This window comes from Borostomias antarcticus (genome assembly GCF_949987555.1).
Source record: "Borostomias antarcticus genome assembly, chromosome: 22".
In the NCBI taxonomy this organism is placed as follows: Eukaryota; Metazoa; Chordata; class Actinopteri; order Stomiiformes; family Stomiidae; genus Borostomias; species Borostomias antarcticus.
The window spans coordinates 11,928,074-11,940,440 of record NC_140255.1 but is presented as its reverse complement, the minus strand read 5'-3'; the positions used below and the strand labels follow the sequence as shown (position 1 = coordinate 11,940,440).

At 43.7% G+C, this 12,367-nt stretch overlaps 1 protein-coding gene across 1 annotated transcript; it reads left to right on the top strand.

Annotated features, from left to right (window-relative positions):
* The first annotated feature begins 2,118 nt into the window (after positions 1–2,118).
* On the top strand, positions 2,119–12,263 carry ghitm (growth hormone inducible transmembrane protein). Its single transcript, XM_084456687.1, has 9 exons — positions 2,119–2,248; positions 2,728–2,882; positions 6,644–6,746; positions 7,471–7,582; positions 9,177–9,318; positions 9,790–9,898; positions 10,807–10,995; positions 11,291–11,462; positions 11,569–12,263. Exons 2-9 carry the CDS (start codon positions 2,751–2,753, stop codon positions 11,648–11,650), a joined length of 1,041 nt encoding a protein of 346 aa, XP_084312813.1. The 5' UTR covers positions 2,119–2,248; positions 2,728–2,750; the 3' UTR covers positions 11,651–12,263.
* Positions 12,264–12,367: the final 104 nt, after the last annotated feature.

The window sequence follows — 12,367 nt, the reverse complement described above, 5'->3', positions numbered from 1 at the left end:
TACATTTACATTACAAATAACATTAAATTACATAAGAGAGGCTAAAAACATCATAGGAGAGACATGGCAAACACTGGTGTATGTCTATGTGTGTGTGAATGTGCCTGGGCCCAGATAGAGGCAGGGGTTGGGGTAGGGAGGGGGTAGGAAAAGGATACGGACCCGGGTTAGGGTGAGAGGAAGGGGATCTGAGCCCAGGACTGGTGTATGTCTGTGTGTGTGTGAGTGTGCCTGGGTCCAGGTAGAGGCAGAGGTCAGGGGTAGGGTGGGGGTAGGAAGAGGATACGAACCCGGGTTAGGGTTCTAGGTCCAGGCCTAAAGCCGGAAGTGGACTGATGTATGTCTTTGTGTACGTGTCACACATTTTGTAAACTGCTGGCACTCCTACAGTTTTGACAGCTCACACACATTATATATCAAAATGTTAACACAACTGTGCTGATTCGTACAATGTAAGTATCTAAGCTGTGTGACTTACCGTTTTTGAGGTATGACGATTTGTTCGGCAACTGCACTCCCCATTGAAACATATGGTGCTGCACTAACTTTTGAGCTGCTAATTTTGCATTTTTACACTTTTTCTAACTTGTCGCCATGCCTACAGTGTTTACAGTGTGGGCTAGAGACACACAGTCTTCAATGGTGGATGCATGGAAATTGCTCGGAGGTCACTGAACTGTCCCCGACTAGCTGTGACCCAAGGGGGCGGAGCCTAACCAGCACGGCACTATCCACGCCACAGGCCCCACAACTCAGCCCCTGAGTGGGCTAGAGACACACGGTCTTCACCGATGGAGTCAGGTAGGTGGCCCGGAGAGGGGTACACTGTCCATGACTGGCTCTGACCAGAGGGGGCGGAGTCTTGCTACCACGCCACTGTCCACACCACGGACCCCACAATTCAGCCCCTGAGTGGGCTAGAGACACACAGTCTTCGCTGGTGGAGATTGGAGAATGGAGATTGTCCGGTCCGTAGTAGCTCTAGCAGTAGCTGTTACATACAGCTGCAGCAGCTAGCCCACCTCACATTTTCTCCAGGAAGTGTACTTTCTAGTTATGCTCTACTAATTTCTATCTTTTGGATAAATGGTAAATGGTAAATGGACTGCACTTATATAGCGCTTTTCCACCTTAGCGGCACTCAAAGCGCTTTACAATGGCCTCTCATTCACCCATTCACACACACATTCACAGTAGCTGCCATGCAAGGTGCTAACCTGCTCATTGGGAGCAATTTGGGGTTAGGTGTCTTGCTCAAGGACACTTCGACATGTGGACAGTCGGAGCTGGGATTCGAACCACTGACCCTTCGATCACTGAACGACCCTCTCTACCAACTGAGCTACAGCCGCCCCCTATATATAGGATAGGCTAATTGGCTTAGGAAACTTCTGCTAATTGGATACGGAATGTATAGACATATGTATAGAATATGTATAGAACAATGTATATAATCTATACACATATTTAATATGAAATCAGGTTCATCATCTGACTCCAGTGCGTCTCTCTCATGGATAGTCTCTCTTTTGGTCATGGGGTATTATAAATAATGGTGAACAGCGACATCCAGCGGTGAAATAAGGTCATTCCCATGCCTGCCTGTGGTCTCCTGGCTCATGCATCTTGACTGGTTACGACCATATCTCCCGAGGAGAGCCGGGGACGCGAGGCTATATCGATAGCCTACTGTCAAACTCCCAGAGGGTGCGAATATATGTTTCTGTTATTTGGTATGAGTGTTATTAGTAGGGCTACCCAAATCTGCTAGTAAAGCACATAAATTATGCTAATCGTTTTTTGAACTTCGAATCCCATGATTCAAGTAAAAGTCGTCCCTCCTATGTGACGCATTCAGTGAGATGCATTAGGTACACTTGTTTTAAAGCCGGATTATGGCCTTTCTGCGTGAGCCAAACATGGGCGGAGTTATCTGCGTCGAAATATAGAATGAAATTCTATGTTCAAAAAATGTATATGCGGTGACATCGAGTAGCGAAAGGCATGACTTTGCCAGTTTGCCCCTTTTATATGTTTTGAACTTTCTCTTTGTACTGACACTGCTATTTATTTTTTTTACTGGAGAAATGAACGTCTGAACGTTTCAACGGCAACCCGGTGTAACGTGGGGTGGCCCGGGTGTCCAAACTACGAGTTAGTTTGTCAGAAATTTCAGGAAGGTTGCTGCGTATTTCGTCAGTGAAGTGCGCAGTGTGAACAGAAAGGTGACATTTCTACACGTTTTGTGGTATGTGATTTTATTATAAAGGCCGCCAAATTATATTTTAATCTTGACTTGAATCTTAATGTAATATATAATGTTAGCGAAAAGCTTTGACTGAAAGGGGTTTAAAACATTTCAGCTAGCTATCACGTACCGTAGCTAGCTAACGTTACCCTTACTGTAGCACCTTGCTTTGGTAAAGGCACACCATGGTTACAAAACAACCGTGTGGCCACGGTTACAAAACATTACTTATTTGGTTAGGTAGCCAGCTAGTGAATCACATAAATGTTGGCATTAGTGGGTTTGCTCCCACTGTCATCACAAATGTAATGCCAAAACAAAAGAATCTAGCTAATCAGTGCTAGCTTGCCAGTGTAAACACTAATCAATTTAGTGAACTCTTACTGTAGCTAACGATTTGCTGTCATTGTCCAATGGCTGGGTAACGTTAGTCTACACAGTGTGATTGTTCCTGATATGTGCCTTTTGTCTGGTTTCAGACTTTGATACCAGAAACTCAACCATGTTGGTGGCGAGGCTAGCATGCCTGCGCACTCTCCCAGTGGCAGGGCTGCGTCCCATCTTATCCCAGGGTACCCCAGCCCTGAGGAACTCCACACTGAAAGCCTGTCCACCCCTGCTGAAGCCACACCAGGTAAAATATGACAATAGAAACAGTGAAATGGTACACATTGGGATGTGAGGCATCCTGGTACACCGTGTGTCAGAGCTGGGATCTCTAAACCTTCAACCTTCTGCATGGGAACTCAGACCTCTACTGTTCAACCAAGGAGGAACTCATTGAGGTCAGAGGGAGAGGTTTTGGCTTCTCAAGTAGAAGGCAGGGCTACCTTATACTTAAGTGTGGTTCCACACAAACAATGTAACAGGTGCATAGTTGAGGTGGCAGATTTGTTTGTACATTTCAGTCATTTAGCAGACACTTTTGTTCAAAGTGACATACAGTAGGACCCCACTCATCCGAACTTCAGAGATCCGAACCTCCTTTTCTACCGGTACAGGCTTAAAAAACTTTTCTTTGAGCCTGCTATCTGGTTACTGGTGGGATTTTCACTACAGTACTGTATCCTACTGTGAATAAAAACAGAACTGTATGTAAACCTACATGTTACCTGTAGGCTGTAGCTTACTGTCACATTTCATTTATTTGCTCTAATGTCAAGCGCAAAACGCAAACGAGTCTGCTGCGAGAGTTGCATTCCTTCGGAGCCAGAAAGCGCGTCAGCAACCTGAAGCAGATGAGCATCGAGTAATTTTTCGTTCCCAGTTAATGGACTTCAGGAACACAGACGTGTTGTGAGCGTGTAGATTAGCCTACTAGACCTACTGTATTTGTTAAATAATAGCCTACAGCCTAGGCCACCTTAGCCTACATCGGTTGTTTTAGAGACTTTCTTTTAGGCTACAATAGCCTATGACACGACAACTTGTCTGTCATTTCATTTATTTATTTCTTGATTATCATTTGCTCTAATTGTTCTAATGTTGGGTTGTTTTTAGGCTATACCATTTTGTTCTGCGAATACAGTAGCCTATCGATGCAGTGTGGGCATCCATCCATCCATCCATCTTCATCCGCTTATCCGGGGTCGTGTGGCGGAGGCACCAGTTCCAGCAGGGGGCCCCAGATATCCCTTTCCCTGGCAGCATCAACCAGCTCTGCCTGGGGAATCTTTAGCCGCTCCCAGGCCAGTGCGGAGATGTAATCCTGCCACCTAGTCCTGGGTCTACCCCGCCCAGGAGGCATCCTCACTAGATGCCCGAACCACCTCAACTGGCTCCTTTCGACGCAAAGGAGCAGCGGCTCTACTCCGAGTCTCTCCCGGATGACTGAACTTTTCACCCGATCTCTCAGGGAGACCCCAGCCACCCTCCTCATTTCGGCCGCTTGTATCCGTGATCTCGTTCTTTCGGTCATGACCCATCCTTCATGACCATAGGTGAGGGTGGGGACGAAGATAGACCGGTAGATCGAGAGCTTTGCCTTTTGGCTCAGCTCTCTTTTCGTCACAACAGTGCGGTAAAGCGAGCCTCCACTGATATATATATATATAGGTAAAACTACATGATGAAAGAGAGATTTTAAAAGTTCCCACAGTTTCGGCCATCGTTTGGTATTCTGGGAGGGTATTCCAGAGGCTGGGGGCGTGAAAACTAAAGGCTATCTCTCCCCATGTCTCTTGGTCTTGGCTCCAGGAACTGTTAAAAGTTCAGTGCCAGAGGATCTCAGGGACTTACTTGGTGTATAACGTAAAATCATGCCTGCTATGTATTCAGGTGCATGACTATGGAGTGCTTTATAAAATAATAAAATAATCTTAAAATCTATTGTAAAACTGATTGGTAACCAGTGTAGCGATTGTCTGTTGAAGACTGGCGTGATTTGTCCCCTCCTTCTGGTCTTAGTGAGGACACGTGCTGCAGCATTTTGCATCATCCAAAGTTTACTAATAGCTTTCTTTGGTAGACCAGATAGGAGAGCGTTACAGTAATCCAACCTGCTACTGATAAAAGCATGCATTAGTCTTTCTTTGTCAGCCTGGGAGAGAATACAGTATGTTTAACCTTAGCAATATTTCTCAGGTGATGAAAAGATGTCCTTGTCACATTCTTGATATGGGCCTCAAAATTGAGATCAGAATCAAACATGACACCTAGGTTTCTGACTTGGCATTTAGTGTTCAGTGTCAGTGTTAAGTGCCCAGATAGTCTCTCCCTTTCAACTTTATCACCAATGATCAACGTATCTGTTTTGTCCTGGTTTAACTGAAGGAAGTTCTGTGACATCCATGCATTTATATCAGCAGGAAGTCAACTGAGCTGTAGTCATCGGGTGTCACAGAAATATAGGGCTGGGTGTCATCTGCATAGCTAGAGAGGCCGACCCAGTTCTCAAGTCTTCCAATAAGGATATCATGATCAACAGTGTCAAAAGCTGCGCTCAGGTCCAGAAGGAGAAAGACAAAGAGCTTTTTGGCATCAGCGTTGATTCTGAGGTTGTTTACAACCTTTACCGGTGCTGTCTCCATACTATGATGAGGGTGAAAAACAGATTGAAAAGTATCAAAGATACAATTTGCATCTAGAAAGTAATTTAACTTTTTGAATACAATTTTTTCTAGGATTTTACCTTAGAATGGGAGGTTGGATATCGGTCTGAAATTACTGAGGACTGATGAGTCTATCTTATTTTTCTTCAGAAGGGGTTTTACCAGGGCAGCTTTCAAAAGCTGATGGTAAAAAACCTGTACGGTACCTGTACTTGGAAGTAGAGAGCATGTTGATAGGTGTTCCCTTCTTAAGTGCACCGCAGCCACATAGGCCTAATCACTTCAAAACATTTAGCCTACCCTATGGCAAAATATATTTTGGAAAGGCCTCTTCTATGTGTCATATATCCCCGTAAATGGATATTTTCCAATTGTTTGCAAGTAACGGGGTAAACAGGTGTTTGGTGTAAGATAATTTCGCTTTCATTTTGTGCCTACTTAGACTATGCAGCCTTACCAGTCTTAAAATAAAAGCGAAATTAATGTTACACCAATCAATCAATGTACTGGTGACATGATTACCTGCAATCAAAATTAACAAATGAAAAGCAATGGGTAGGCTTCAGTCACATATTTAAATAAGAGCTTTGACAGTCATCATATGGGTAATGCTATGCTCTAGAAGGCCTATGCGCATCCTATCGTTCAGCCGAGGTGTGAGGATGGGCGAGCGAGGTAGGCTATTTACCTGATGTCCACCAGTTTCTATTGGCCTGGTTGAAATGGGATATTTTACATTCACACAAGTGTTAGCTCTATTGCTAGCTCTTTGAGATTTTGTTACTTTGTAATTAATTGTCACAATAAAACATGTTTCTGTATGGAAGGTAAAATAAAGTATTATTATTATTGTTATAAGTTCTCAAATTGACAGCAATGTGCAATGTTTTTGGATAGGCTACACAATTAAACAAGGAAGTTGTCCAGCTCGCACGCTGGCTGATGTGTGAATTTACATGCGTGAACTATCCCTTAAAAAAAAGTGTAAAATGCAAGATGGTTTTCCGGAATCTTTCCATGGAGAGTGAAGAGTTGTTGTTGGAAGAGAGTCGGAGAAACATCTTGTTTTGGCCGTATTTCGTATCTCCATACCGTAAACTACAGGGGCGAGGCAAGAATATTAGATCAAAATCCTTTGATTGAATTCAGTATCCTAGACTAGTCATGTTTCAGACAGTTGTTTATGAAGTAAATGGACTGTGCTTTAGGTGTACATATGTCATGTTTATTAAGTAAATGGACTGTGCTTTAGGTGTACATATGTCATGTTTATTAAGTAAAGTGACTGTGCTTTAGGTGTACATATGTATTGTTTTATTGAGACTTCACTGTTGTCTCTCCTCAGGGTTATTCCACCAAATCCAGATTTGGCTTCCGTCGCACACGAAGCACCAAGGACCAGCTCAAAGAAGCTGCTTTTGGACCAGCAACTGATACGGCCATTAAAAGTAAATATGACTACTTTGTTACTCGCTTACATGCTGCATTACATATTGCCTTATGTATTATTTTTTAGAAACAGTGTCATGTGTATGTTGGGTCAGGACCTTCAATTTAAGCATACCCTTTTTCCACATTTTATAGTTTTTCTTGTCCTAACATGCTGTAGCATTAAAATTAATGTACACTATTCAAGGTCATCTTTATTATTTCAGAAATAGTATTAATAAGTAAATAAATCTTTCCTGGGAATTATTAAAGTTTATCTTAGTTTGTTATAATAGTTCTAGTTATGCAACCAGACATGAAAGAAACAAGCAATACACATGACATCACAAATGATACAAATACATATAAAGTCTGGAGGTGCTGAGTGGAAAATGTTATTTCACTCTAGAGCAGAACTATTATTCACACTGTCACTGACTATAGTATTCACATTCACGGAGAAGACAGTGTCCTCACATTACCTTCAGTATTACTCAATTGTGCATCACATTTGGTTATCTGGATTACATTTACTCAAAGTTTTACTCAGTGAGACCAAGGTTAAACTAAACCACCGCCAACCAAACCATTGCATCAAAACGTGTTCTCGTACATCCCTCACCATCTTTACATCTTTTTGTTCTTTACATCATGAGAGGAGTCAGAAAAAAGTGACTTCTCTCAACCCCTCAGTGCTGCCCAGATGTCTTGTAATGGTTCTAATGTTTGGGCTCTTTTCTTTAGTTGACAGTGTGGGCAGGATGGTGCTTGCTGGTGGAGCTGCTGTGGGCCTGGGAGCGCTCTGCTACTATGGACTGGGCATGTCCAATGAAATAGGAGCCATTGAGAAGGCAGTGTAAGTATCGGATATGTCATAGAAATTGTATTGTATTTCACCACCTCCCTCAACCTTTCACAGCTGTGCTAATCTAATTTATGACAGGATGTCCTCTCTTCAGGAGGTTGACACACGTAGACACGTCTGCCCTAGAATAACCATCCTTGGTTCCAGTCGCCTTATTCACCTCAGCTGCCATATTGGTCAGTCGGACGTAATTAGGGGTGCGGATGCGGAAGTGCCCGTTGCCTTCAATGTTAAAAGTTCACTGTAAAAACACCACTTCAAGAACTAAAATAGTCCAAATAACAGGCTGAACACACTATCGGGGTTACAAACTCACCATTACCAGACTGTGATTGTTTTTCACTGCCGTTGTTTTCGCGTTTGGAAATACATCGGAGTGAATGCAGCTGACGGCTAACTATGCCTCATTCACCTCCATGTATTTCCAAACGCGAAAACAACGGCAGTGAAAAACAATCAGTCTGGTAATGATGAGTTTGTAACCCCGGTAGTGTGTTCAGCCTGTTATTTTGACTATTTTGGTTCTTGAAGTGGTGTTTTTACAGTGAGCTTTTAACATTGAAGTCAACGGGCACTTCCGCAGCCGCACCCCAGACTGACCAATATGGCTGCCAGGTGAATAAGGCGAATTGTACCTGCAAGATTTACCGCCCTTTCTCATGTCACGTGTCTGTATTCTCGACCACTGTTGATGATGTCCGCCATTTAATATGACGTGTACAGATGGGTTAGCCAATCAAATCCCTGGAAGCGTCATACCTGTGTATTGCTTGAATATAAGACCCTGCAACACCGTTCGGGGGCACTTCTGTTGGATGAACCACTCACGTGCTTTGTCCTGAAGTCCTTGCGCTCGTATGTTTTCTCAATAAATCAGACTTAACCTGTTTGAGCGAACCTTGGCAAAAGGCTCTGTGCACCAGCTTCACTACTTCCTGAAAGTCACTTGGCTTCTTTATTTCCTGTCCAATATGATTGGATTAAGTGATTAATCAGGTGTGCGCTGGGTCTACCGCACACCTGATTAATCACTTAATCCAATCATATAGGACAGGAAATAAAGATGCCAAGTGACTTTCAGGAAGTAGTGGAGCTGGTGCACAGAGCCTAATCCTTTTTGATTTTAGATCAAATAATTCCACTACAGATATTGTCTTGGTCTCTTTGATGCAGTCCCAAATAGTGCAGTTTCAACCTTATTGTTCATTAGAGTAAATGATCATCGTGTAGTAGTTTGCAGTTATCCAACCTTATCTTATTTGCCAGTTCTTTTCTTCACCACTGGGGGGCAGTAATGTAAAAGCACAAAACACACATCCATAAAACCATCCATATGAGGTCTTAACACACATCCATAAAACCATCCATATGAGCTCGAAACACACATCCATAAAACCATCCATATGAGCTTGAAACACACCCATAAAACCATCCATATGAGCTCGAAACACACCCATAAAACCATCCATATGAGCTCGAAACACGTTTGTGATCCTCCTGATGCGTATTCTATCACAGACATACTGAAGGTGGGTTGTTTGAAAGGTCAGCTGAACCTGTGCGCCTCTCTTGTCTCTCTGCCCAGCATCTGGCCCCAGTACGTGAAGGACAGGATCCACTCCACCTACATGTACTTTGCAGGCAGCGTGGGGCTGACGGCTCTGTCGGCCGTGGCTGTGAGCAGGACCCCGGCTCTGATGGGCCTGATGATGAGAGGGTCCTGGATGGTAAACACACCCCTTCATCTGTCTGATAGAGCTGTGTTCCTCTACCCCTCAGCACACCAACATTCTGATCCACAACATTTCTGTACATTACATTTACAAAACTCACCTCTTCAAGAAGTACTACCAAGATCCTATTTCTTAAGAACCTATTGTTTTTTTTGTGTTTTTTTTAGATTGCTTGCATTTTTTTAGATTCTTGCACTTTACCTTCAGCACTAGATTATGCTCTTAGTCACTTGTTTCAGAAAGGAGATCCACTTGCGAGTTCTGGCAAGTAGTAGTACTGTACATTGGCTTTTCTTCGTTAAATGCATAAAATGGATAAAAGCGTCAACTAAATGACTGTAATGTATTTTCTGTATTACACAAACAAGCAATTACCCCATCTTGACTGATTCAGGAGTAGAATTAGTATGTAACTCTGATTTACAGTATTCAAATGTGATTCCCAACATGGTGTTTTTTGCCCAGGCCATTGGAGCAACCTTTGCTGCCATGATCGGAGCTGGCATGCTGGTGAGATCCATCTCATATGACCAAAGCCCAGTGCCCAAACATTTGGCCTGGATGCTCCACGCAGGTAAGTGATGTTCTAATGTTATTGTCATAATGTTTTGAATGATCAAACCGGGTACACAAATGTTTATTTACTTGAATGTACCACTGGGGTGGGGGGTTGTACCACTTGGAGGTATTCAGGGGGTGTACCACTTGGAGGTATTAAGGCTCTAAAAACACTATAAAGCCCAATTTATGCTTCGTCGTTCGACACTTTTAAAACGGTCGCTCGACACTTTTGACGTCATGGGCGACACTTTTTGTGGAAAAAAAGTGTCGCTGAGGGCTGTCGCGCGCCAACGTTTTTTTCTAATGTCGCTGACTCAGTCACAAATTGTCGCTCAAGTGTGATAGGATAGCTAGATAGAAGGCTTGTGCGTTGCCATGGATATGCTTGTTCCGCAGCCTTGTTTTAGTTTTGGCTGTCATTTGACGTTTGGTTGTCATGGAAGGAGTAGAGGAACATCTCTCCGAGCTTGTGAGGAGATATCCCCATCTGTACAAGTCATCCCTGCCCCTTCACAGAGATGCCCAAGTACTGCAGAAAAGAATGAAAATAAAACACAATGAAAACCGCTCTCTGCATAACCTCTTTACCGCAGATTAAACTCTTTCCCTCAGAAAGCCGCTTCTCTCAGAATGACAACAAATGCGCAACAGAATGACAAGCGCGCAGCTGGTTGTTTCCATAGAGACGACGCAAAGTGTCGCCCCGAAGCATAAATGCAACATGTCGAGCGACACTTTTATTTTGTCGAGCGACACTTTTCAAGAAGCATAAATTAGGCTTTAGACTAACATACTGCGTTTGTGATTACGATAATGTCAGCTGTTTCGGGGAGAAATGCAGCACATGAATCTCAACTAAACTAAAAGCGGTTTCTATCTGCATGGTGTAACTGTCGTGGCCTGCGTTGGTCTGCCCTGCAGGTGTGATGGGTGCGGTCGTGGCCCCGCTGACTCTTCTGGGAGGGCCCCTGATGATGCGAGCGGCGTGGTACACGGCGGGCATTGTGGGTGGCTTGTCCACCGTGGCCATGTGTGCCCCCAGTGAGAAGTTCCTGAGCATGGGCGGGCCCCTGGCGGTGGGCTTTGGAGTGGTCTTCGCCTCCTCCATCGGTCAGTTAGTGTCTGAGAGCTGAAATATACGTCTGTGATAAACAACATGGCAAATATATTTCAAATAGTATTCTTTTGGCTTATCCTTTTAATAACAATAGTTATTAATAATCGTAATACTTGATTAATACTTACAATAATGAATATTTAATTTTGTTTATTTGGCACCTTTCACACTCACACTACAGACAAATGCGAACAATGAGAAGAACTTGAACCCTTTGACACAGATACCAGAGCATAGGGTTCAAGGGTTTGCGAGCCTTGGTATTGAAAGTTGTCCGCTCCTCCCCAGGGTCGATGTTCCTGCCCCCCACCTCGGCCTTCGGCGCTGGGCTGTACTCGGTGGCGGTGTACGGAGGCCTGGTCCTGTTCAGCATGTTCCTGCTCTATGACACGCAGAAGGTCATCAAGCGCGCGGAGACCTACCCGTACTACGGAGTCCAGAAATACGACCCCATCAACTCGTAAGTATCCCCAGCGAGAGTTCCACCCAAATATGCCCGCCCGATCCTACGGCGGTATCAGAAGAATCTGATCGTTATGGTCTTTGTTTACGATGTCGTCCTGTAGGTGCATGGGCATATACATGGACACGATGAACATCTTCATGAGGCTGGTGATGATCTTGTCTGGCAGCAACAGAAAGAAATGAGGGATGCCGTGGCCAGTCACGCCTCACAACCCCCTTCCATCTTCCACAGTGTTCTTCAATTAGCAGCATACACAAGATGATGCCTACTTCTAGTTTGAAATCGTTCCAGCTGGCAAATAATTGTACAGTAAGCATTGCATTTGTGTGAAGGAGAGGAGGATGGCGGTTGTTAGTGCATATTTTCACTTAACAAATCGCTCTTGATCTACCCATAAGGTTCAGATATATACGTTTGTCCTGACTCTGAATGTGGCCTGTCTGATTCAGATCAGGATTACAGGGAAATCTGTTCACTAAGCCCACCTCACTCTTCTTTTCCAGTTGTTCCTTTTGGTTATTTATTTTGTGGGTGCTCCCATTTCTGAGAAGAAAGACGTGTTAGGCAGACACATGTTATTTCACGGAAGGAAATTCTGTGAAGCACACTTCTAGCCTCCATACAATGCAGTGCAGCATGTGATTGTGTGGTACCCCCCAAAGATATATGGACATCGTTTTATATGCTGGGCTATAGAACGGTGGCACTTATTTTCTTCAGATGTTGTTTCTGTATGGATGACGATGGTCGTTTCAGTAATGGCATCATTTAATAAAACAAAAAGCTGAGAGTTCAGTGGGTGTTGATATGTTCATAGTGATGTGTGCAAGATTATTGTACCCATTGCTGCTTGTCTGAATACAAGTGAGGGTAAAACATTTACATACAGTATGATCAAT